The sequence below is a fragment of the Toxorhynchites rutilus genome, chromosome 3, assembly GCF_029784135.1.
Source record: "Toxorhynchites rutilus septentrionalis strain SRP chromosome 3, ASM2978413v1, whole genome shotgun sequence".
NCBI lineage: Eukaryota > Metazoa > Arthropoda > Insecta > Diptera > Culicidae > Toxorhynchites > Toxorhynchites rutilus.
Window position 1 is genome coordinate 50,527,609 of NC_073746.1, and position 27,348 is coordinate 50,554,956.

A 27,348-nucleotide genomic window follows, 5' to 3' on the forward strand; every position below is an offset into this window, starting at 1 on the left:
TTTCAAAACTCATGTACATTTTTTTCAATTCATGTGTAATTTTTTTTTCAATTCATTTGTAAAATTTATATATTTTATGTTTATCAGGAAAAATTCGGAAGAAGAAGAAACAATTAATGATTTCGAAAACACATAATGTTTAGTGGGAAAACAAATTTAAAAAATCGTTGCTTCGTGTGTACGTGTTATAATGATAAATATTACCGAATTGTTTTGTGAAAATTTAAAAATTACGTGGGGGGCTTTTTTATCTGATTAAAGTATTATTAAAAATTATTAAAAAAATATTTGATGGAACCTAGATTAAGTATCAACGGGAATTATGACAAAATGCGCGAGTTCAAATATTACATATATTAGGCTGTCAAAAAAGTCCTGCGGTATTTTTTTTGAATTTTCATTTGTTCATAAAATTAGTTACAATCATCTGTTTTGAGTCAAATATGCGCCGTTTTGTTTGATGACTTGTTCCCAACGAGATGCCAACTTCATAATACCCCTGTTATAGAACCTCGCTTCCTTATTGGCAAAAATCTCGGATAGCCAATTTTCACAGGCCTCTTTTGTGGCTAACTTCTGACTACCTAGCTCGTTCGCCATGGACAAATACAGGTGGTAGTCACTTGGTACAAGGTCCGGAATATACGGCGGATGCAAAAGAACCTCCCATCCGAGCTCCCGGAGCTTCTAGCGCGTCACCAAAGAACTGTGTGGCCTGGCGTTGTCCTGATGGAAGACAATGCGGCCTCTGTTTATCAAAGATGGCCTCTTCTTCATGAGTGCTACCTTCAAGCGGTCCAGTTGTTGGCAGTACAGGTCCGAATTGAGCGTTTGGCCATAGGGAAGCAGCTCATAATAGATTATTCCTTGACAATCCCACCAAACACACAGCAGAACCTTCCTGGCCGTTAATGAGGGCTTGGCCACCGTCTGAGCCGCTTCAGCTTCGACCACGACCGTTTGCGCTTCACGTTGTCGTAAGTGACCCACTTTTCATCGCCAGTCACCATCCGCTTCAGAAACGGATCGATTTTGTTGCGATTCAGCAGCGATTCACATGCGTCGATACGGTCAAAGATGTTTTTTGCGTCAACGTGTGTGGCACCCATACATCGAGCTTCTTTGTGAATCCAAGCTTTTTCAAATGGTTAATAACGGTTTGATGACTTATCCCCAGCTCTTGGCCGATGCTACGGCTGCTACTATGCCGGTCTTTCTCGGCTAATTCAGCGATTTTGTCGCAATTTTCGACGACAGGCCTTCCGGAGCGTGGCGCATCTTCGACGACCTCTACACCAGAACGAAAACGTTGAAACCATCGTTGTGCGGTGGAAATGGAAACTGTATCGGGTCCATAAACTGCACAAATTTTATTGGCAGCTTGAGATGCATTTTTGCCTTTGTCATAGTACTAAAGGGTGTATCACATCAAATTGCATCACGGAAAAAACGCTGTAGAAATTTAATTTTTAGGAATTATATCTTCAGCTTTCACTTATAATCAGATAAGAGTGTATAGATCACGTTGGCCATGCTTCACTGTCAATTTTTCGTAAATTTGGAAAAATTTTGTCGAACGAAAAAGAGCGTCGTGAATTAATCCTGCGCACTCATTTCGAGAATCCGGAGTTGTCACATCGGGACATCGGTAAGATGCTGGGAATCGTCCAATCCACGGTCAGCAGAGTACTAAAACGATACTTCGAGAACCTAACCATCGACCGGAAGGTGAAGAACGGCAAAAATGGATGCTCCGTCAGTGAAACAGATCACAAGCGCGTAGTTAAGCAGTTTAGACGTGATCCGAGAAGTTCGGTCCGGGATGTCGCCAATAAGCTGAATTTGTCAAGTTCATTCGTCCAGCGGACCAAGCAGCGGGAGGGCCTGCGTACATACAAGGTTCAGAAGGCTCCTAACCGCGACGAAAGGCAAAACATGGTGGGGAAGACGCGAGCCCGGAAGCTGTACACCGAAATGCTGACGAAGCCACATTGCCTGGTAATGGACGACGAAACCTACGTCAAAGCGGACTTTCGTCAGCTGCCGGGCCTGTTGTTCTTCTCCGCAGAGGACAAATTCAGCGTTCCGGAGGAGATTCGCAAGCAGAAACTATCCAAGTTTGCTAAAAAGTACATGGTGTGGCAAGCGATCTGCTCTTGCGGAAAGCGGAGCGCCCCCTTCGTGATGACCGGCACGGTAAACGGGCAGGTTTACCTTAAGGAGTGCCTACAGGAGCACTCACTACCACTATTGAAGCAGCACGAGGGCCCGACCATCTTCTGGCCGGATCTCGCTTCGTGCCACTATTCAAAGGACGTGTTGGAGTGGTACGAAGCCAACGGGGTCACCTTCGTGCCAAAGGAAATGAACCCGCCCAACGCGCCGGAGCTTCACCCAATAGAGAAATATTGGGCGATTATGAAGCAGGCCCTACGGAAGAACCCAAAAGTTGTCAAATCGGAGGCGGACTTCAAGAGAAAATGGATTTCTGTTCAAAAAAAACTACAACCTGACGTTGTACAGAACCTTATGGACGGGGTAAAGAGGAAGGTGCGAGCATACGGGCTTGGGCTCAAAGTATGAATAAAAAGAAAATGCCAAAAGTTGTTTAATAGTTTTTATTTTATTGTCTAAAATTTTCAAAAGGATCGGTCTACTGGGCGAATTTCTACAGCGTTTTTTTCCGTGATGCAATTTGATGTGACACACCCTTTACTGTAAAATATGTCGGATTTTCTCTTTATTTTGCTCCATATTTGCGACACTATAACTCACGAACGACTTATTCAAACAAAACACTGTCAAGGACTATATTATAGCGCGCAAAAATACCTTTACAACAAGCTATAGTATGACTCGATACAATGAATACAACTAGAACTACGCGCTTACAACGATACCTCGCGGAAATACCGCAGGACTTTTTTGACAGCCTAATATAATTTTCGTGTGAACAACATATTTATACATGATTGGTTTGTTTTCATGAAGATTTTCCGTCTCCAGTAATAAAAAAAAGTCGCAGGAGAGTTGTGTCCGACACATGACCGTGTAGTTGACGTAGGATTCTGTTAGGCAATATGTTGATTTTGGATATGTTTGAAGAATTACATCGTTAAACTTTTTGGTCAAGATTTGGTGGCCCTGAAAAGGACAATTTTGTTTGGTTGTTGGATATTGTTTGTTCACTCTACCAGTGTTTACCGAGTGATGATGGTAGAAATATGGTAAACAGTCGTTGGGTGGGGCGTATCAGATAGAAGATGCCAAAGTGGAATGAGATATGATGAAAACCGCCCTTCTGTGTTATGTATGGATGAAATAAAGAAAACAAAAAAACGAACGACCCTCTCTTGAGCGGGAACACACCTTGGTTTTATTTATAAAAATTGAAATAAATTGTTTCATATTTCAATTCATTTTTAACATAATTACTACCATATACAATTTTAATTTTTTAATTTCATATCAATGACAGATCGTGTATTGTGAAACATTAAGCGCAAGTGTAAGTGTAAAATTGTATATGGTAGTAACCAACATTAAAGTTTCAGATTTGCTAGAATTAATCGTTTCACTCACCCTACTTGTAATAAAAAATGCCTTGCATATATTTGCAATGCCGATTTCCCTCGGGCACCTAGGTTTTGATGTCTCTGTTAGGGGACACATTTCGGTACGAACAAAAGTTCCCCCTGTTTTCATATATTTCCAATGTTTATTTCCCCCAGGCAGCTGGTTTTAATGTCTCTGTTAGGGAACACATTTCGGTAGGAACAAAAGTTCACCCTACTTTCATGTATTTGCAATGCCGATTTTCCCCAGGCAGCTTGGTTTTGATGTCTCTGTTAGTGAACCGCTGCATGTGTCGTCAATGTCGACCAACTAGAAGTGGATATTTCCATTAGGATAGGGGTTTAGATTTTCCAATTGTTCGATAGTTAGTTTCATGACATATATTATTTTATTTAATATAAAAAAATGTTATGGAGTGCCGAAATCGATTGACGCAAAAACTTCATCAATTCATCATGAAATGATTGAACAATAAGCGTTCGAAATTGGACAATTTTCATTATGTGCTCGATTTTCGATTTTCAATTTGTACCCCAATATGTTCGTAATCCTACCTCAAAATCCATACAAATTAGAAAATATCCTATCTAATCAATCAACAATCAAAGATATCAATAGCAAGCAAGCAATAATTTATCAGAATCAAACAAGAGGAGATGATTTGAAGGTGGCGACTCTATATGCAGTCATTCCATGTCAAACCGAGATAAAGGGTGTGTCACATCAAATTGCATCACGGAAAAAACGCTGTAGAAATTCGCCCAGTAGACCGATCCTTTTGAAAATTTTAGACAGTAAAATAAAAACTATTAAACAACTTTTAGCATTTTCTTTTTATTCATACTTCGAGCCCAAGCCCGTATGCTCGCACCTTCCTCTTTACCCCGTCCATAAGGTTCTGTACAACGTCAGGCTGTAGTTTTTTTTTGAACAGAAATCCATTTTCTCTTGAAGTCCGTCTCCGATTTGGCAACTTTTGGGTTCTTCCGGAGGGCCTGCTTCATAATCGCCCAATATTTCTCTATTGGGCGAAGCTCCGGCGCGTTGGGCGGGTTCATTTCCTTTGGCACGAAGGTGACCCCGTTGGCTTCGTACCACTCCAACACGTCCTTTGAATAGTGGCACGAAGCGAGATCCGGCCAGAAGATGGTCGGGCCCTCGTGCTGCTTCAATAGTGGTAGTAAGCGCTCCTCCGCTTTCCGCAAGAGCAGATCACTTGCCACACCATGTACTTTTTGGCAAACTTGGATAGTTTCTGCTTGCGAATCTCCTCCGGAACGCTGAATTTGTCCTCTGCGGAGAAGAACAACAGGCCCGGCAGCTGACGAAAGTCCGCTTTGACGTAGGTTTCGTCGTCCATTACCAGGCAATGCGGCTTCGTCAGCATTTCGGTGTACAGCTTCCGGGCTCGCGTCTTCCCCACCATGTTTTGCCTTTCGTCGCGGTTAGGAGCCTTCTGAACCTTGTATGTACGCAGGCCCTCCCGCTGCTTGGTCCGCTGGACGAATGAACTTGACAAATTCAGCTTATTGGCGACATCCCGGACCGAACTACTCGGATCACGTCTAAACCATCCATTACTCCTTAACTACGCGCTTGTGATCTTTTTCACTGACGGAGCATCCATTTTTGCCGCTCTTCACCTTCCGGTCGATGGTTAGGTTCTCGAAGTATCGTTTTAGTACTCTGCTGACCGTGGATTGGATGATTCCCAGCATCTTACCGATGTCCCGATGTGACAACTCCGGATTCTCGAAATGAGTGCACAGGATTAATTCACGACGCTCTTTTTCGTTCGACAAAATTTTTCCAAATTTACGAAAAATTGACAGTGAAGCATGGCCAACGTGATCTATACACTCTTATCTGATTATAAGCGAAAGCTGAAGATATAATTCCTAAAAATTAAATTTCTACTGCGTTTTTTCCGTGATGCAATTTGATGTGACACACCCTTTAGTAGATCTCGGATTTTCGTGAAAAATAGTAGTTTTGTTCCTTACCGCAAAATATTAGACTCGTGTTTTTTTATTCTTTCATTCGGGTATCTATTTCCATTTCAGGGTGGTCCGAAAAATAAGCCGAACCTTTTTCAAAAAATCTTTTTTTCAAAAATTAATAACTTTTGCACAATTAGACCGATTCAAAAGATCGGTATATCAAATTAAAGCCAATTGAATAGTTTTTTTTTTTTTGTAAAAATATTAAATTTGCCAAAAATTTGGATTTTGTTTTTGTAATTATTGAATACATTGGTTTTTCGTAGTTTACTCGGTTGAAGAAAGAGGAGGCCATACCTTTTTATATATTTTATTGAATGCTGAGGTTTTTTTACATAACACACCAAAAATCTGAGAAGCGTTTTTTTTCGTTTTTGAGTTATAATTTTTCAAAGTTAACCAATGGTCCAAAAATCATTGTTTCACCTTTTCTACCAAAACTTTGATTTGATATGTCGATCATTTGAATCGGTCCAGTAGTTTTAAATTATGAATTTTTGGAAATATTTTTCAGGCCACCCAAAAATGGAAAAAGGCATCCTAATAAAAAAAAAGAGAACAAAACTAGTCTGCTATTTTGCGATGAGGATCAAAACAAATAGTTTTCGTGGAAATCTGAGAACCACTATATCGGTTTGGCATGAAAAAGCTGTATTATCCCTAAAGATTCAATGAGAGCCTAGTTTAAAGAGTTTCAATTTGATAGAGATTTTTTCAGAAAGATTTTTGTCTAATCATATCATGTTCAATGAAAAAACTAAACTGGATACCGATTAGAGGTACATTCATGCATACCAGTTCGCAATATTTTATCAAAAATAGTCTTGCAAGTGGTAACCATCGTATGACTATTTATGGACACGTATGTGCTGTGTCTTTATTGAACATCATAAAATGAACATACAAACGATCATCGTACTAAAAATATCATATGAAATCTCCATCTCGTTTTATTCATTTGATGTTCATCGTTCTGTAATCATATAACAGTGTTCACGACGAACGCTCACCGTTGCTTTGAGCAACCTTCAAACCTTCCTTCCGGATTTGAGCAATCCGGAAACGTACTATTCATCGTGTATGGATGTGTGAGCGAGGAGGTGAATGCATATGGGTGCAGCTACGCTTGAAAGCAGAATAAAGAAAGAAAAGATTATATATCATTAGCTGTCCAATAACATTAAAACTACAATCAAATTAACCGGAATTAAAGAATGACTATGACCACGAATGGTAGAATGAAATAACATATGTTCACCACTTTTCTAGGTACGTTCGACAGAAAGAGAAAACATCTACACGTTCCACTGAGGGTCGTGTTTGCGGCTGTGCTTTTTTTCTTATGTGACTGTTGGAGCCGAGCAATGAATTCTTGGTCACGTTCACAGTACATATTGAGCCGTAACTTTCGCACAAGGGCAGTATATGATGGTCACCAAAAATGTCGACCGTTTAAAACACTGATCAAGAAGTACTAATGGTTTTATTTAGCCAGCTACACTTCCCCAAATCTACTTGTTCATTCCCCTTTTTTGTTCCTTATAAATAAGCAGCATCCGTTGGGGTCAGTTCTCTACAAGATCCTCACAAACTTCACAAGGGAAGACTCACGGTCATAATATATGTTATCCGTATCACCTGGCGATATAATTATTACGACCCATTCCAGACAATGTTACAGACTAGGATATATTGCCGAGGCAAGCTAGCTAATTAAAATTAAGTTTAAGAATACATTGTGAGATTATTACTCCTTATTGCTAAATACAAATAAACTAAAGAGAAATGCAACCGATCGATAAATATTTCTGTAAGGATGGTTTTATTAATAGTAATTTTATCTTCATTTATGAACATCGATATAAAAAACAGATTATTCATGGTTTAATGTTGAAACATCTATCTGTTGTTTCAACAATTTAATATTAGAAAAGCAGGTTTTAATAAATAATACTAAAAATTATTGCTTCTTTTACAAAGTTCAGGTTCCGGTTCAAGTTATTACAACCCGATTCAGGTTCAATTGCAAAATAATTTTTCAAGGTTTCATTTGGAGTACTGAATGAGTAAAATTTACGGATTTCAATACAACAGTAAATGTCCTCAAAGTCCTAAGTCAAGTTTCCGTCCGTGCTTCTAGGCATAGACTCTTCTATATATATTTTTTTAGCATAAAATAGTTCAAAAATAAGTGATTCCAATTTGAACCCAGTGTTGCCACCAGGACACGGCATAGTCATAGTCAACTGAGGATAGACTATCTGACTGACTATATCCGTATTCAGTTGAGAATGACTTTTGGCTTCTTCACGCAGTTCCTCCGCCAAAACGACTAAAAGTCAGTCGGACGTTTAGTCGCTATCTCCCTCTACCGACTCAACTGTTTAATTTCCTTCGTCCCAGTCAAATTGTCTTCATTGTTTTTTGAAGTCACTTCCCCCAAAACGAATTAGTTCCTCTCTCTCTCCCATGTATCATTATGCATGCATCGATGTTTGAGTTCAATGTGGTTTGGCATACGCTACAGGTGAGCTTGATTTTTTTTGTACCGTACACGAAAATTACTCACACGTATAAAAAACATGCAGTGTGTGTGCGCTATTTTGCTCGTTATTTAATAATACTAACACGCCTTCATAGCATACTTGATAAATGTCTAAGTTCGTTGGTTTGAGCTCACGATGGGTAGACAATAAACCGTCCATTGATGGGGTAACTACTTTTTTGCATCAGAAATCAAGTTTTCGCTCCTCTTTATATGGACGTAAAAATAAGATTGCGTACGCGGGTATAAAATAAGTATCAGGGCGAAATGGAAGTGTGGATTGAAGTCAGTTCAATGAAGAGGCAGATTTGTATTCATTAGTCGCGTCAGTTAAAATAACCACTGACTGGACTAGTTCACCAGCCATCTTCGCTAGTCAACGCTAGTCAATTCATTTTCTAGTCAAGTCACTTTTTGTTGACCTCGGCTGCCGAAGCAGTTCTAGTCGAAGCAAAGCTGAGAGTAGAGTCGGTCATTTTATCTGTACCAGAGGGGTTAAAAATCTTTCTCATCTGTACTTTTTCGTCCAAAAATCTGTACCATCGAAAATATTCGTGGTAGAAATTTAGCATGAAAAAATACTCATTTATTTACTACAAATACTATATTTACATTTGCAAGTCCTTCGTGAGTTTTATAATGCTTATACATATTTTTTTTTTAATCTAGATTGCGTACTATCATTAATTTGTATGTGCACCCGTGGCCGAGTGGTTAGCGTCTCACATTATCATGCCGAGTGTTCGGGTCCGATTCCCGTTCTGGCCGGGGGATTTTTCGTCGAAGAAATTTCTTTCGACTTGCACTGTGGTCACGCGTATTCAATGCAAGGCATGTTATTTGGCTTAAGAAATCTCAACCAAGTATTGATAATTGACGCTAGTTAATGCATACGTTGAGACGGCAAAAGTTCCACAAGGAAACGTTAACGCCATTCAAGAAGAAAAACTATCATTAAATAAAATTAAAAATAAATAAATTGCTTTGTTCGAATGTAAGAAATTTCACACACGGAAAAAATCTGTACCAAACTTTACCTTTTAACGAAAATCTGTACTCTATACCGTACAGAATTTGTACCAAAAATAACGGAAAAATCTGTACCTTTCCAGATAAATCTGTACGTGTGACAACACTGCTTGAACCCCTCCTTTTCCCAAAGTGAATTGACGTATTTCCAACAATTCGCTATATCGCAACCATTTAGGAAAAGTAATATAAAAATACGAATTCTACATCAAATACTACATAAAACATATTTTCATAAGACTGATCGTTCTCGAAATAGATCCAATTTTATATAAAGGGTGTCAACGTTAAAGTGATACACTTTATGATTTGAAAGTGAAACAGATGAACATTTTCTCCTCTGGATCCTTTTTAATATCAAGATTTTCAGTAAAGTAGTTATGCAGTAAAGTAGAACTGGTTCAGTTGAAGTCTTTCGTCTTTATATTTGATTACGACCCGTGAGTGGTTTTCGAAATAATCACAAGACACACACACGACTTCAAACGGCATGTCGTCCCAGATCTTCACCAAATCATTCTTAAAAGCATCCAAATATTTACTTCACCCAACTTTCCTAGCACATATACCAAAATTCCAGAATCCAATAGATTCAAATTGAGAGACAACGCGAACAATTCAGAGGGGCTGATGATACACGGCAAATTTTCATTACACATCTTCTTGTTCAGAACAGTCTCTGAAGTAAAGGATTTTTCATCCGAAAACATTATGTTTTGAGCAGCGTACATCTTGAAAAGCAACCAAGAGCTGCCAACTCCGTCGGCAATATTTTTGCGAGATAATTCGTAGATTCGGGTTTTCAGAAGTCCTATTATCATGTTTCCAGTTTCCATACCAAACGGATTTCATACTTGTGTATTTTTTTTAGTAAATCTAAAACGAATCGATAAAATCACAATATTTCATTTTATAGGTGTTACAGCAACAAACGAGGCAATACAAACCAATCAAAGACGCCAGCACAAAATTAGAAACCTCGGAGCTGGGGATCAACGTTATGATCACACACAGCCATTTCATCAAAGGAAAACTAAGGGTAGGTGTTTTATTTTCTTTCTGTTTTTACAGTGATTGCTGAAGCTTCAACAGCTACAAGCTTTCTATTGTCTAGATATTCAATTTTTTCTCAAAGTGAATCAAACATGATTTTTTTCAAACAATGACTGGAATTATAAATGACAAATAACCATCATTTCAACAATACCAGAAAGCATTGCATCCCAACTACAAGTTCTAGCAAATGTTCTGTGTCTTCATAAAATTATAATTTCAGCAGCGAAAGTTAAATTAATTAATTATAAATTCTAATTTAAGTTCATGTCATCCTTTCTTCGTCGCCATTCAAAGGATGACATACCCCGACGGACATCCTAGCAATGACTTTCCTGAACTACTGTTGGCAAGGGGGTTGCGGGGAAGCCAGTGTCTTCCTTTTTTTCTGCTTCGTTGCTGTTCAAACGAAATCCTTCTCTAGCTCGGTGCACTCCGATTTAATGAACTGAAAAGCGGTCTAAAGAATCTTGGGGTATACTCACCTCACCTTCACACCGTCTGACAGACAACTTTCCGTTGTTGTTGTTGTTGCTATCATTTTGTAGAACCAATGCCAGGGAAAACAAAAGATCTAATTCCATTCCGGGTAAACGGTGTTAATTAAAAGTTTAATTGATTCGAGAAACCTTTCCTTGGCGGTGGGATAAAAAAAGATAACCATACTTTCTTAGCTCGGTGCCACCATTTCACCAACGTGGCGTGAAAAAGATTCTTTCGTCATCCTTCTGGATATTTTTTTTCGTCAATTTACAGTCTTAGCTATGCTATCAAGTAACTAACAATTCTACTCATAAAAACAATTACTATAAAAAATCCCACCACTGTTCGATGCAGCGAAATGATTTTTTATGCTAACAATATTGTCTGATATTATTTGAACAGCTCAAGTGCGACGCAACGATTCATCAGATCTACCACGAAAGCACCGAGCGGTTGTTGGAGGAGGATCGACCCCGGATATTGGCCACCGGATCATCCAGTGGGCACAATATGAACCTATTCCAGAGCAACGTGTACGATGGAGAGCTCACCGATCAAGGTGATCGGTACTTAACGATGAATGGTTATAAAGGTGAGTGATAAATCGAAACTGCAGTTGAACAAAGTTTGATTTCTGAGTCGTATGTTTGTACCATTACCATTGTTGTCATTGTTTCAGTCACAAATATTTACGTCGATACACATACATCGGTACATCGGAAAATACTATTTTTCACCTCAGGATATTTAGATATCCAAATATTTTGACATGAGACGATTTTCTTAGCAACTCGTCCTAGGAGTTGGCAGCATCCTCTCAGATTGCAGTCAAATATTGTGAATTGTATGACATTGGTCATAAACATTGCACTCTTGAAATCTCCAAAAAAAATTAGACTATTTTTTGAAAACGGCCAATGATCTTTTCTTAATTTTTTTACAAAAAAATCTGACTTGAAAAAATATTTAAAAAATTAAAATTCATTTTTCTCAAATTCTTAAAAAAAATACATAAATAGCCCTTACAATTAACAACAAGTCATCTGTATATCGGGAATGGACACTTTTACAGGGAAAAAAGTTTATCCCAATTTTGATAGCGATATGATGCGATATAGTGTATTCAACAAAATTTTAGATCTCAATAAAATGATATTTTTTATCGAAGACGTCAACTGAAATATATGGCATTTTTGTATGGAGACTCCTGAAAAAATAATGTTTTACTCGTAAGATATTTGTGTGTAAATTCTCGCGTTTGACATGTTCTTGCCATGTTTCTAAATAGCAAAAAAGTTTGCACAACATGTCAATCGAGAAACACACTAAAATGTTACGATTTAAACATTCATAGTAATTTTTCAAAAAAAAAACATGACAAATTTGATGTTAGGAAAACTTTTTCCCTTTTGTAGTGCTCTTCTCCAGAAGTATGGATGACTTGATGTAAAACTCAGAATTAAAAAAACATATTTTAGAAAACAAATTTGTGGAGGCTGAAGCCAAAAATGCAATGTATTTTCAATGAATTTCTTTTATTTTAATTATATGATATTTTTTAATGAAAACATAAATCATTTCCTACATTTTATTCCGTATTAATTCAACATTTTGTAGGTTTTAGTAATATTTCGAAAATTTTAATTCATTTTTCTAAATAATATAATTCTGAAAAAAAATGTATGTGTGTAAATTCTCGCGTTTGGCATGTTCTAGCCATGTTTCTAAATAGAAAAAAAGTTTGCACAATATGTCAATCGAGATACACACTAAAATGTTACGATTCAAACATCAATAGTAATTTAAAAAAAAAAAACAAACATTCTCCGAAAGTATGGATGACTGAATGGAAAATTCATACATGTTTTATTCAGAATTTAAAAAAAAACAACTCTAGGAAACAAATTTCAGGAGGCTTCACACAAAAATGCAACATATTTTCAATGAATTTATTTATTTTTAATTGTTTATATTTTAATGAAAACATAATTTATTTCCTACATTTTATTCCGTATAAATTCATCATTTTGTAGGTTTTAGTAGTATTTAGAAAATTTGAATTTCTTTCTAAATAATATAATTCTGAAAAAAATTGTATGAATTTCCCATACAATTACCGACTTGTAGGTAATCGGAAGAAAAACACTGCTACAGAGAAAAAGTATTTTTAAAACACTTTTCAAGATTTTATTTGAAAAATTACTATGATTTAACATTGTAGTGTTCATTTTAGTGTGTAGATTATCGCGATTGGCATATTTTGCAACTTTTTTATATTTAAAAACATATCAAGAACATGTCAATCGCGACAATTTACACACAAACATTTTACGAGTAAAACATTAATTTTTCAGAAGTCTCCATACAAACATGCCATATATTCCAGAAACTTTAAAAGAAAGAAAGTTGACGTCTTCGAAAAACGTTCATACTTTAATAAGATCTAAAACTTTGTCGAATACATCATATCATCATATCATGAATTTAAATAAATTAGGATTAGGACATGAAAAAGTTATTGTTCGAAAAAAAAATTTCCTGTGAAAGTGCCAATCTTCCGATATATGGGTGACTAGTTGGAAATTGTAATGCCTATTCATTTACTTTTTTTTAGAATTTAAAAATAATTGTTAGTAAAATTAATTTCAGTTTTTAAAATATTTTTTACAGTGTAATTTTTAGAGAACAAAATTGTTTTTATGAAAATTAAAACAATTTCCAATGTTCCATCCTTTGACGAGGATTTTTGTAGGTAAAGGGCGGACTCACTGTGTATAATCGAATCCTGTATATAATCGACATTTTTTATCGTTTTTATACATATTTTTGTGCATAAAAGAAGAAATTAATTTTTGATTCATCCCCTTCAAGACATAAACTACCCTTTTATCATGAGAAAAATAATTTTATCCTGAATATCTCAGAAGGTGATAAAAGTTCATATTTTATGGAAAAAATCTTTCTACGCATATGGTCGATTTTCAACAATTTCACATATATATAACTTCTTTTCTATTCTTAGTTCTGTTTGTCTTGAAGTGAATCTACCTTAAAAAGTACGCTACGTAAGACGATTTTGTTGCTTCCGTATGAAAGATGAGAAAATTTAGTGTTGTGAAACATCTAGATTTGTGAATTTAAATAACATTTTGGAAGTGAAAAACTTTAAAGATATTGTTTTGAATGTGTTATTATTACTCCTATCCCAAAATTCACAATTAACTTGATTGATTCTATCAACCAGTCGAAGGTCTACCACTCTACAATTCGATTTTGACGTAGCACTACGTCTTTCATTTCTATACCGAGGTGTAAAATCAAAGATTCGAAAACGAAAGCGTTACGCCGGAGACCGAGATTTTGAGCGTTAATAGCTCTTCAACAACCAAACAAAATGGTATGATAAACACTTCATCCGAAAGATAAAATGTCTACGCGTTATAAACTTGTTATTTTTTCATCCAAAAACTTGTTTCAATAGCCTTAAAATTGCTTTCAAAACAGGCTATTGAAATATAATATACAGGGAAACTTCGATATAACGTACCCTCGTTATAACGTACCCTCGATATAACGTCACTCGATATAACGTACATTTTACCTCGATATAACGTACACCTTTGCAAAGTGTAAAGGAAATTTTTTTTTTCAATATTTTTTTTCTGATAGAACAATGAATTATCTGTATTGTGATGCTAAAACAAGTTTTGTACCTTCAATCAATCTCGAAATACAGCTGGTTTGGTGATTCCAGATTCTAAATGAATCAAGCTTTAATCAACAGTACGAAGGGAAACATCATGAGAAAGGCTGGCTTCGTCTTCTGATTGAAGTTATTAATTAACTTGACTAAAACAGCAACTCAATAATGTATTATAGACTACGTTTGTGAGTACTTTATTATGCTTCGATATAACGTACAATTCGATACAACGTACAATTTTGAAAGTGAAATGTTCGTTATATCGAAGTTTACCTGTATAAGCGAGCGCCGCTCGGAAATCCACTCAGTTATAATTGAACAGCGATTGGAGCATGTTTCCGCTGTTGTGGTGAAGCTAACTTCGTTTATCATTAAATCGCTGATGAACGGTGTCACCAAGAGTCGGTTTGTGCACCTTAGGCTAGAAGGGAATCCATCAGGAGGAGAGTGATGCCACAAACGGTTCCGCTTGAAACATCGGAAAAGCCACCACAAACACACATACACGCGTGGAACTATTTTCGTTTGGTTGCCATCCAGCGTCGAGAAGATTCCGGAAAGATGTTATCGTTGCTGAAAAATAATTTGCCAGGTCCCCTGGGAATTGAGGAAAAACATTCAAGCGAAAGAATTTATTTTAATATTTTCTAACCATATAACACTGCGACCAAATACATTTGGTTTTGTGACTTTTCAATCAAGTGCAGTGTACAGGTGGTCATCGAGTATCGAGGAGAATCTGGAAAGATGTTCTCGTTGTTGTAAAATAATCTGCCAGTTCCCTTGGAATTGAAAATTGCATTCAAGCGAAAGAGTGTATTATGTTTTCTATCCATATAATACTGCGACTAAATACATTTGGTTTTGTGATTTTTTAATCAAGTGCGATCAACGTAAGACCACGTCTTTCGGCAATTTATTAGAAGTGCAATGAATCTTAAGAAGGAATTCACGCTCTACGCGCACTGGCAAACGTTGTTTACTCAACAATTTCTCAAACGAGAAATGGGTGTTGTGTGAAAGGATGAGCGAACGCAAAAATTATGTAGAATGATTTGATGCAACAGATATTTTGTCTATTGGAAATGGAATACAAATCATATCACTATACAAGCAAGGTATTATGTATTATACAACTTTCGTGTGATTGCTTCTTTTGCTCTTGTTTTAGTTTTCGAAGTCCCCCAAATATTCATTTAGAATTGATTCAGATGCAACTAAAAACAAATGATCACTAAATCAACGATAGTCCTACGTCACCCTTGCGGTTAAACCACAAATATAACTCACTTCCTGTTGTTGACACCCAATTTTTATCATTCTTAATTTTGCTGCAATATCGTTATAAACAATTCCTGGTGAGAATTCAAGTGAAACCTGAAAAACCTTGAAACGTTACATTTTTTTTAATGAGACATATTTGAAATATAAAAAAAAGTTGTTTTTTTCAAACTGTACATAATTGAGTCCAAAATTGTATATAATCAAGTTTGTATATAATCGAGTCCTACCCGTATTATATTTTTGAGTTAGAATTTTTTGCATTTTTCATTTGCCTAGAATAAACCAGTTGTCGGAGATAGTACGGGCTTCATTGCGTAAAAAATTTAGATTCTTGACATTCCATTTTTAAACTTAATTTTTTTTTTGTAAACCGGAAAACAAGAACCGCAAAATTAAAATCAATAACTTTGCCATAGACATTATGTCGATCAAATAACCCGTTTTGGCGCTATAGTCTATTTTCTGAAATGATACTATTTTAAAAATTTTATCGTGAAAATTAGTTTCAGCTAAATCAAAAATATGGAATTTAAATGGTTTTGTGTTGAGTGGTGGAATGCCTCTCAAATATAAAACATTAAGCTTCGAAATATAAAGAAATATAGTGTAGTACCATTTGGAAACAAGTGAAGGATCCGCAACGCACTGTCAAAGTTTTTAGTTCATCATTACCTGATTGCATGACTTTATTTTTCACTCAATTGAACTTCAGGAAATACTTCTGGGACAACCACTCGCTGTAATCTCATTCAAAGTTTTCAAACTCAAGTTCTCACTTTCCTTCTGCTGAAAGTCTTTTCAAAATGAACTCTCTCTCGATATAAACCGGTTACACAGCAACTATTCCAAATACACATATATCATTCCAGGGAAGCGAAGCGGAAAACTTCCAACACTCAATATCTTCTCGTTACAAATTTCATTCCATGCAGTACCAGTAGCTGTACGGGGTGATATTAAAATCTCGATCCTCATATCTATAACAGCGGAAGGGAAAGTAAACAACACTCTCCAAAGTTATTCACACATCTGCGCACCATCCCCGGCACCAAAATAGACTCACTTGGTCTTGTGAATTTTCTTGCACTTGCTTATTTTGATTGCAACCGGCGAGAGTCTTTGTCCACTCTCCCTCCGCCGGGGCTATAAAATATATAAATCATCTGAAGGGTACACCGAGCTTCGCACAACGTGTTGCTGGGCGCATTGAAGCTGAACCCATTATTGTATGCACGTGCCTCTCACCTTTTTTTTTTTTCAAAGAAAAATCTCCCTAACCACCCACCGCCAACAGCCAAACGAAAGTTGAGCGGGGAAGCCTGATGAATGCTGCAGATAAATTCTCGCTTCCATGTGTGGAAACATTCATTCCGCATTCCTGATAATGTACTGCAAAGTGGGATCCTTGTTCTGCATTATTTGGCAAGCTCATCGTTTCGCCGGAGGGGGAGGAACCGTACCACGTTCCATATATAAATCAGGAAATCTTTTCATCCCGAAAATCCAATCTCAGACCATTTATTCTAAGCTCGCATGATCCGGGGGTACATTAGACGTGTGCTGCTCACTCTGGTGGCAATTAAAGGGTTTAAGTGTGTCGCACGCTGGAAAGGGGTGAAGAATGATTCCGTTCTTTAAACGGTCTCCCTCCCAATGTTACATTTAAGGTTTGTTTTTCCTACCAACGCTTAGACCAACATGGAAATCTCTGTACATAAAAAAAGCATGAACGACATATCTGCTTTCCGATCTTTGATTCACAAACTTCTGTTTACAATGTGTGCATACTGGTACAAAACATGTCGAGCATTTATCAAGCTTACTGTTCCTACTTATTGCTCAAAAGTCATCAAAACTAACAACAATCCGTTTGGATACACCCAACAAATTTGCAATGGTAAGCCGAAAAAAACCTCTCAGGAATAACTTGCTAGAGAGAAAGAGATCAACAACTCATCCCTCACCGGGTCTAGTTTACATGTCATCTTTTGCTCATTCCCCCATCCGGAAGACAAACACAGAGACTCCCAACCAAGCAGCTTACAATCTACTTCCACTGGATAAACGATGTTCTTTCGTTCGACGGTAGCTCCCATAAGAACACGCTCCCGGGCCAAAAGCCACTCATCTTTGTTAGCATATACCTTTCCTTCTTTCTCCACCTCCACTGGATTCGTCCGGAGCGGGATAAATGGCCGGCCAAGGTACTTACCGATGGGTGGAAGAAACCAGTGGAGGCACTCTCTAGAAGGGAAAGCTCATAAATTGTAAAACTAAGTCTCTTCTGGAACGCACTTGTGAAATATGATTCTTTTTTGAGATGTATTCAAAAATTCGCTCCGTCATAAATCATATACCCCGGTTTCCGGAAGGAGAAGAGGTTGCGTGGGCAGATAGAAAATGTGACCGGCCCCGGCAAATGAAGCGGCGAGTTTTGCTCGGGTTTACACTTACACAAAGCATTATGCAGATACCGACCGGTGAAATCGTATGAAATTTCACCCGGAAACTGATTCGGAACTGGATACTGAATATGAAAAAAAATCTTCCTTGAAAGAACTGATTCGGATGAACGGTGTGCCGATAGGATTCTTGTGTAGAGCAAGTGTTTCTGTTCGTTTACTTGGAGGATTTACATTGAAATATCACGCTCCTTTAAAATAAGAACAAGTGAGCAACAGAAAACCGAAAAAGTACAATATTTCGTCATTCGGTTGGATGGTAATATGGGTTAAATTTGTAAACTTCTCCCCTGTAATAAAATCAATTTTTTACTGTTCTCGATGTTCATACAGGAAATTATTTTGAAAAAATGAATAAAAGCTAAGAAGGGAAATTTGAAGACGAAAAAGTTTGTATTTTGAGATATTATTTTTACAATATTACTTATTACATTTTTTTAATTTTTACATTTTTCTATTAATCTTCCTTCAACTTTATTAACATCTCATTTCATCGAAAAATTTTGTAATTTGATTATGTGATTTTTCGAAGAAAATGTCGTGATTGAATAATAGTTTCTACTATTATTGGTCACAAAATAGCATTTTAAGTAACCTCCGTCAGATCGAATGAAAGAAAAGATAAAATCAGTGGAGGTACAAATATATTTGTTTTAATAAAATAATAATGATGGTCCCATCTCATTCCTCTATGAAGGTTTGAGTTGGACGATTTAACTCGAAGATAATTAAATATTAGGCTTTTCCTTTATAGCATCAAACTGAACCAGTAAGCAAGATAATAAAAATTAAAAAACAAAAAATTCTTGTCAAAGGATGAAATGTAGGAATTTGTTAAAATTTTCACAAGAAAATACAAAAAAAAATTTGGAAAAAAAATTCGCTGACAAAAAAATTATTTTAAAAATTAAAATTCATTTTTCTCAAAAACGTATTTTCTTAAAATTCCCAAAAATATATTTATGAATAGCCCTTACAATTTCCAACAAGTCGTCCATACATTGGAAGATGGGCACTTTTACAGGGAAAAAGTTTTTCGAACAACAACTTTTTCATATTTTCTTTGAAATGAATACAACTTATCCTAATTTTGTTTAAAGTCAAGATAGCGATATAATGTATTAAACAAAGTTTTAGATCTTGTTAAAATATAAACTTTTGTCGAAGACATCAACTTTCTATCTTTTATAGTTTTTGGAATATAAGTCATTTTTGTATGAAGATTCCTGAAAAAATAATGTTTCACACGTATCATTTTTGTGTGTAAATTATCACGTTTCACATGTTCTTGATATGTTGGAAATTTTAAAGGCTATTTATATATATTTCTTTCAGAGTTTTGAAAGCTTATGTTTTCAAGAAAAATGAATTTTAATTTTCAAAAATTTGTTTTTTCAATGAAATATTTTTTCCAAAAAATTCTTTGGTAATTTTTAATGAAAACCAAACCAAACCAAACAACTTCCTACATTCCATTCTTTGAATAAAATTTTGTAGGTCTGATAAATTTTTTGTAGGTTTTTTTTTAAATTTAGAGTTTTTTCTACTTTTTTTTCGAAAAATCCTAATTAAAAAAACTATAAAATCTACAAAAAGTCGGTCAGAGAGTGAAATGTAGGAAATTACTTAGGTTTTCATCAAAAATCAAAAATCAAATCATAAATTTTTTTGGAAAAAATTTCATTGTAAAACAAATTTGAAAATTAAAGTTCATTTTTCTCGAAAAAATATGCTTTTCAAATTCTGAGAAAAATAGATATAAATAGCCCTTAAAATTTTCAACAAGTTTTCCATACATCGGACGATGGGCACCAGTGCTGAAAATATTCACGTTCACGACATTCAAATTCGGCGAATTTCTGCCTTCCTTATATTGATAATCTACTGCTCAAGCGAGAGTCGATAAATATGAAACAACACTATCAATGAACTCCAGTGGAATGAACATCAACATCAGCTTGCCATGAAGTACATTTTTCATTAGCATCTTCCTTTTCGTCATGGTATTCGTAAAAAATGAAGATCATTGCGTGTTAGTGAAAATCAAGCATAAAATTCAGCATCACCAATTGAGAGTGAAATTTATTAATGGTAGAGGAATGGCAAATCATCACACAAAATTCTTGTTTTTGACTACTTCGGCAATGGAATGTATAGAATAACTCTTGCTACGTTTTATGAATCTACTCACGATTACCCGGAAATGGCATACACCACCATTTATATGTAAAATGTGTGACACATTTTCAATAAAAATTCACTGCAAGCGATGAAGATCAACTTAACGTTCGTGATAATCACCCGAAATTATTGACAGTAATGAAAGTGCCTGAAAGCAGGCTTTTCGAAATTTGTTCATGCTGTTTTCGATCAATATACCAGACAAAGTTCACGCGTCTCGACTCTTGTGTTATACTCATTATGATAGATATGGTGTTGAGTTTCAATAGAAGAGAATTCATCCGATACTGGGAAAAATCTAATTCCTTCATTCGTGAATAAATTTTGATAACTTGTGGCACTGATGGGCACATTTACATGGAAAAAGTTTTTCGAACAACAACTTTTTCATGTTTTTCTTTGAAAAAAATGCTATTAATGTTCGTTCGTTATATTTCTATGTATAAATTATCGCACTTTAAATGCTCTGCTAACTTTTATCTATTCAGAAACATGTGAAGAACATGTCAAACGTGATAATTTACACACAAAAATGTTACGCGCAAAACATTATTTTTTCAGGAGTCTTCATACAAAAATGACTTATATTCCAAAAACTATAAAAGATAGAAAGTTGATTTTTTTTTATTTAAATCGTTTATTTTTACAGGCTCAGTTACATAGGTTAAAAGGAGCCGAACTCCTTACTGTATTGTTACTAGTATATATACATTTTTCCTTAATTCTAATGTTAATAATATAGGAAACCGATTACTCGCGGTCGACTCGAGTTTAGAAGGGTGACATATTTTCTTCAGGAAAAGGAGGGGATATGAGGATATATTGACAATGATCACACTCACACACTCAATCACACTCATCACACTCAATTCTTAAACCTATCTTATATCTAATATGTATTTACATTTCATCTTATTCTTAAGAAGGGATCCGATCTCTCACAAAGGAAAAGGAAAAGGAAAAACTAAGGGTATAAGGACAATCACACACGAAGATCGATAGCTTTAAGGAATACATATATTTGGGACATGTAATCAAGGTCTAACCGAGCCAACACGTCTCTCACCGGCACCATGGGCTGCCTTCCTCGGGCCCGAAGGGTGTCTTCTAAATTCGATCTGGCGACAAGATACAGCTCGCACGACCAAACAACGTGCTCGATGTCGTGGTAACCATGGCCACAAACACAAAGATTGTTGTCGGCAAGATTAATACGAAAGAGTAGCGCATCTAACGAACAGTGATTGGACATGAGTCGGGAGAAGGTGCGAATAAAGTCCCGACTCAAGTCCAGACTTTTGAACCATGGTTTGAGGCTAACCTTAGGGATAATCGAGTGGAGCCACCGGCCCAATTCATCTTCGTTCCATTTGCGTTGCCAGTTAACTATGGTATTTTTGCGGACTAAAGAATAAAATTCATTGAAGGCGATTTGACGCTGATAAATATCGCCTTCAATTGCACCTACCTTTGCTAATGAGTCAGTCCTCTCATTACCCGGAATTGAGCAATGTGAAGGGACCCAGATAAAGGTAATGACATAACAGCGTCTGGATAAAGCACTCAAAATTTCTCGTATTCTCTCAAGGAAGTACGACGAGTGCTTTTCCGGCCTCACTGAACGGATAGCTTCGACAGAGCTAAGACTATCCGTTACAATGTAATAGTGTTCAACAGGTCGTGAGGCGACGCTGTCCAGCGCCCAGTGTATCGCTGCCAATTCAGCAATATACACTGAGCAAGGATTCTGAAGACTGTGTGAGGTGCTAAAAAATTCGTTGAACACTCCAAATCATGTGGAATCATTCATAGAGGACCCATCAGTAAAGTACATATTATCACAATTGATATCCCCATACTTTACATCGAAGATCGTTGGAACGATCCTCGATCGAAGATAATCTGATGTTCCATGGATATCCTGCTTCATGGACAGATAAAAATGCACAGAGGAATTGATGTAGTCAGGAAAACAAACACGGTTGGGAATATACGAAGAAGGATCAACCTGCATGGAGATGAATTCATGATATGGCCTCATGAACCCAGATTGAAAATTTAGCTCGATCAGCTGTTCAAAATTTCCGATCACCAATGGGTTCATAACCTTACACCGGATGAGGAACCGAAGAGATAATAAATTGAAGCGATCTTTTAGTGGGAGTACGCCTGCCAAAACCTCGAGACTCATGGTATGCGTTGAGAGCATACATCCCAGAGCAATACGGAGACAAAGATACTGAATTCGCTCGAGTTTAATGAAGTGTGTTTTGGCAGTTGATTGAAAACAGAAACTGCCGTACTCCATCACTGAGAGAATAGTTGTTCTATACAACATTATAAGATCTTCTGGATGGGCTCCCCACCATGTGCCGGTAATTGTACGGAGAAAGTTTATTCTTTGTTGGAATTTTTTACTCAGATACCTGATATGGGCCCCCCAAGTGCATTTGGAGTCGAACCAGACCCCAAGATACTTGAATGACATAGCATGAGTGATCGGTTTACCCAAAAGTTGAAGCTTTGGTTTTGCTGGTTTATGCTTCCTAGAAAAAACCACCATCTCTGTTTTCTCCGTGGAGAATTCGATCCCTAGCCCAATGGCCCAGGTTGAAAAATTGTTCAATGTATCTTGTAAGGGTTCTTGCAGGTCGGATTCGTTTGATCCTACGACAGACACCACTCCATCATCTGCAAGTTGTCTTAGGCTGCAATTTTGTGTAAGGCAATTGTCGATGTCGCTTACATAGAAGTTGTACAAAAGGGGGCTTAAACATGAGCCCTGGGGGAGGCCCATGTAAGAGAACCGACTTACTGCCGAATCTCCGTGAGAAAAGTTCAAATGTTTCTCACAAAGCAAGTTATATAACATATTATTCAATAGAGGCGGCAGACCCCGAGAGTGTAATTTGTCTGACAAAACCTCTATTGAAACAGAATCAAAGGCCCCCTTTATGTCCAAGGATACTGAAGCCATTTGTTTTTTTTCGGCGTAAGCCATTTGAATTTCTGAAGAAAGCAACGCAAGACAATCATTCGTCCCCTTGCCCCTGCGGAACCCATATTGTGTATCTGAGAGTAGGCCATTCGTTTCAACCCATCGATCAAGGCGAAACAAGATCATTTTCTCCAACAATTTCCGTATACAAGACAGCATTGCTATTGGGCGGTACGAATTGAAGTCGGACGCGGGTTTTCCGGGTTTTTGAATAGCTATAACTCGTACTTGTCTCCAATCATCTGGAACAATATTATGCTCCAGAAACCGATTGAATAAGTTCAACAAGCGATGTTTCGCCACATCAGGGAGATTTTTCAGCAAGTTGAACTTAATTCTATCCGATCCCGGAGCAGAATTGTTACATGAAAGGAGAGCAAGAGAGAATTCTACCATCGAAAACTCGGAATCAAGATCGCACCTATCTTGTGGTATATCTCGAACAATTTTTTGCACAGGAGCGGAATCAGGACAAACCTTCCGTGCAAAATTAAAAATCCATCGATGTGAATATTCTTCGCTTTCATTCGTTGAAGAGCGATTTCTCATGTTTCGAGCCATATTCCATAATTTTTTCATTGACGTTTCTCGTGACAAACCTTCCACGAAATTTCGCCAATAAGCACGTTTTTTTCCTTTGATCAAGTTTTTAAATTGATTTTCAAGGTCCAAATACGACTGAAAATTTTCAATGGTTCCACGTTTCCGAAATGCTTTAAATGCGTTCGATTTATCCTGATAAAGCTTGGAACATTGGCTATCCCACCATGGATTGGGAGGCCTTCGGCGAAGAGTGGAACCTGGGATGGGTTTCGTTTGAGCGCGAACCGCACTGTCATAGATCAAACGAGAAAGGAAGTTATACTTCTCCAATGGAGGTAAACCATCTCTGGAATTGATGGCTAGAGTAATCGCGTCCGCATATTTTTTCCAGTCAATGTGTCTTGTTAGGTCATATGCCATGTTTATAGATTCAGAAGAATTCGACCCAATGGTGATGGAAATTTTGATTGGCAAGTGATCACTACCGTTGGGGTCCTGGATTAAATTCCACTCGCAATCTAACGATAGTGAATTCGAGCAAAGCGAGAGGTTAAGAGCACTTGGGTTAGCAGGAGGTTTAGGTACACGTGTTGTTTCCCCAGTGTTCAAAACGGTCATATTGTAGCTGTTACAAACGATGAACGATTGTCGTCGTACGGTTCCCCCCAGGCAGTTCCGTGAGAGTTGAAGTCTCCCAAGATTAATCGTGGCTCAGGAAGGAGTGAGCACATGTCAACAAGTTGCTTGCGGCTAACCGCAGCTCTCGGAGGCCAATACGAGCTGACTATACAGAGGTCTTTGCCTCTGATGTTTGCATGACAAGCAACAGCTTCGATCCCTCCAATAGGTGGAAGGTCAATTCTAAAAAATGAGTGACACTTATTGATCCCCAATAGTACCCCTCCGTATCTGTCATCGCGGTCCAAGCGTATTATATTAAAATCGTGGAAAGAGAGATCATTTTGAGAAGAGAGCCAGGTTTCGGACAGAGCAAAAACATCACAATTGAGTTTATGAATTAGAAATTTGAATGTATCCAATTGAGGGATAAGACTACGACAATTCCACTGTAAAACAGTGATATCTCCGACCTCTCTTAGACATCAAGAGAGATAATCATTGCAAGGAGGGGCCATGTTTGCATCAATTGCTGCAAAATTGTCTTTAGTACTGGAAGCATTGCGGTGACAATGGTTCTGATGGAGTCGGAAACATTAAAACACGTGAAGATTTGATCCACAAGGACAGACAACTTTATAAATCCCGATTGGGAAGTTGAACTGGACGGAAAAACAGGGACAGTTGGGGTTTTTGATGTCCCCTCGAGTGCTGGGTTGTTCGAAGGTGAACTATTACCACGGAGGCCAGGAGGGACCTGATTTTGCTTATCCGCTGCACTCGATTTTTTGGACAAGCTAACAGGAGGTATCACCGGAGGGACTTGTCCTTGAACTTTGGGAGTGGTCACATTTTTGCGCCGGGGATTCCCTTGAGCGAGGAGAACAGAGGGAGAAGACGAGGTTAAAGTTAAAGTGGGATCGTTAAGGGCAGATGGGAGATTTGCTAGTTTTTTGGAGGGAGGCTTGGTAGGGTTAGCTGACTCGTCCCCAGAAGAAGTATCTTCCGTATTTGGTACGCGTTTGAGTGACTTTTTTTTATCACTTAGGAGGGAACTGGAGTCAGAGACCTCCATATCCGAAGGTCCCCCACTCTCTGCCATTTTAAAATTTGCACTTATATTCTAAGTATTTTTTGTTTTTTAAACAATATTTCACAATAAAATAATTCACAACACAAAAAAAAAACTTATAATTAATAAATATTTTCTCTGAGTATATTTAATCTTATTCACCTATGAACGCACTCCAGTGCAGATGAACGGGAGCGCGCTGAAAGCTCGTTGGTGGTGAGAATGTGCTTACGACACCACTACACACAGTCGTCGGTAAAAGCTTACCCGCACTGGTACTGTTGGCACGATGATTCGGCGAAAACTCCAATGTCGGCGAAGCAGCGACAAAATAAAAACCAATCCTTGGTTTTCCGATGATGAAAGCCTCTATCCGCTTTCATTCAGGGTACTCCACTCACTATCCAGATAGCGAAATGAACTCTTCAGCGGCAAAAAAAAACAACAATCACGCGGTAACCGATAACGAAACTTAGACGCGACTTTCCTTCGTCTGGTTACTTCGGGCAATCGGCGAAGAATGATAGAAAGTTAATGTCTTCGACAAAAGTTTATATTTTAACAAGATCTAAACCTTTGTTAAATACACTATATCGCTATCTTGACTTTAAACGAAATTGGGATTAGTTGTTTTTTTTTCGAAGGAAACAAGAAAAAGTTGTCGTTCGAAAAACTTTTTCCCTGTAAAAGTGCCCATCTTCCGATGTATGGACGACTTGTTGTAAATTTTAAGGGCTATTCATGTATGTATTTTTGGGAATTTTAAAAATATACGTTTTTGAGAAAAATGAATTTTAATTTTTATAATAACTTTTTTGTCAGCGAAATTTTTTTCCAAAAAATTTTTGGTATTTTTTGTGAAAGTTTTAACAATTTCCTACATTTCATCCTTTGACAAAAATTTTGCAGGTATCCTAGTTTTTATGTTATAAAGTAAGTTTTGTAGAAAATTAAGAAAAAAAATGGCTTTTTCCTAAAAGAAGTCTAATTATTTTTCGAATATTACAAGTATGCAAAGTTGCTTAAATGACCCATGACTTTACACCCACAACGTTTCACTGTTATTTGAAATGGCGCTGCCAACGGCCAGTCGAGTTGGCATGAAAATCGTCTTTGGTCACAGACACAGAAATTTTACCAAATGACAAATGTAGGCATTACGTGATTGAATTTCGTCTATGGTATGCAAGGAACATTACCAACCCGAAAAAATATTTGTGCGACCGGGAATTGAACCCAATACCTATATTTGTATCAGCCGTGAATTTACAAGAGTCTTTCCGCTTCACTAGATTCCCGATAACGGTCTGCTGATGCGATCGTTCTCCAGTCCAGACAGCTGAGCAAACTCAAGCAAACACTTCAAAAGCCCTTCATAACCCAAACATGTCTACACAATTTGATATGCCACAACCAAGAAAAAACATCGCTATAACCATCTACTTAAAAGATAAGTTTACGAGAATTCCGGTTGGGCTATTCCTAGCACATCTCCAGTTTCTTCGTTAGAGCCTTTAAATGGGTTTTACTGACACTTCAGGTTCTTCATTACTTGAAGACAAACATGTTCATCAGAATTTGCTATCAAATCTGCCGCACAAAAATATTATATATAAAAATCTCGAGTCACGATGTTCGTGGTTGAACTCTTCCGAAATGGTTCGACCAATTTTAATGGAATTATACACAAAAAGTTTGTTAGCCATGAGAAAAGGTCGTAAACTATATAACATACAGCTAGAATACCGATTAGGGTGACCGTATGCAGAAAAAAATCTATTTTTCAGAATATTTTTTTTCC

General features: G+C 37.1%; 1 protein-coding gene across 3 annotated transcripts in view; it reads left to right on the plus strand.

The window, feature by feature from the left end:
- LOC129775228 (uncharacterized) overlaps nucleotides 1–27,348 on the plus strand; it is a 290,679-nt gene that overhangs the window by 248,297 nt on the left and 15,034 nt on the right. For all 3 annotated transcript variants that reach the window (XM_055779667.1, XM_055779666.1, XM_055779668.1), the window contains exons 6-7: nucleotides 10,067–10,189; nucleotides 11,089–11,278. In XM_055779667.1, the coding sequence (XP_055635642.1) occupies nucleotides 10,067–10,189; nucleotides 11,089–11,278 (313 nt within the window). The remainder of the gene's footprint in view (nucleotides 1–10,066; nucleotides 10,190–11,088; nucleotides 11,279–27,348) is intronic.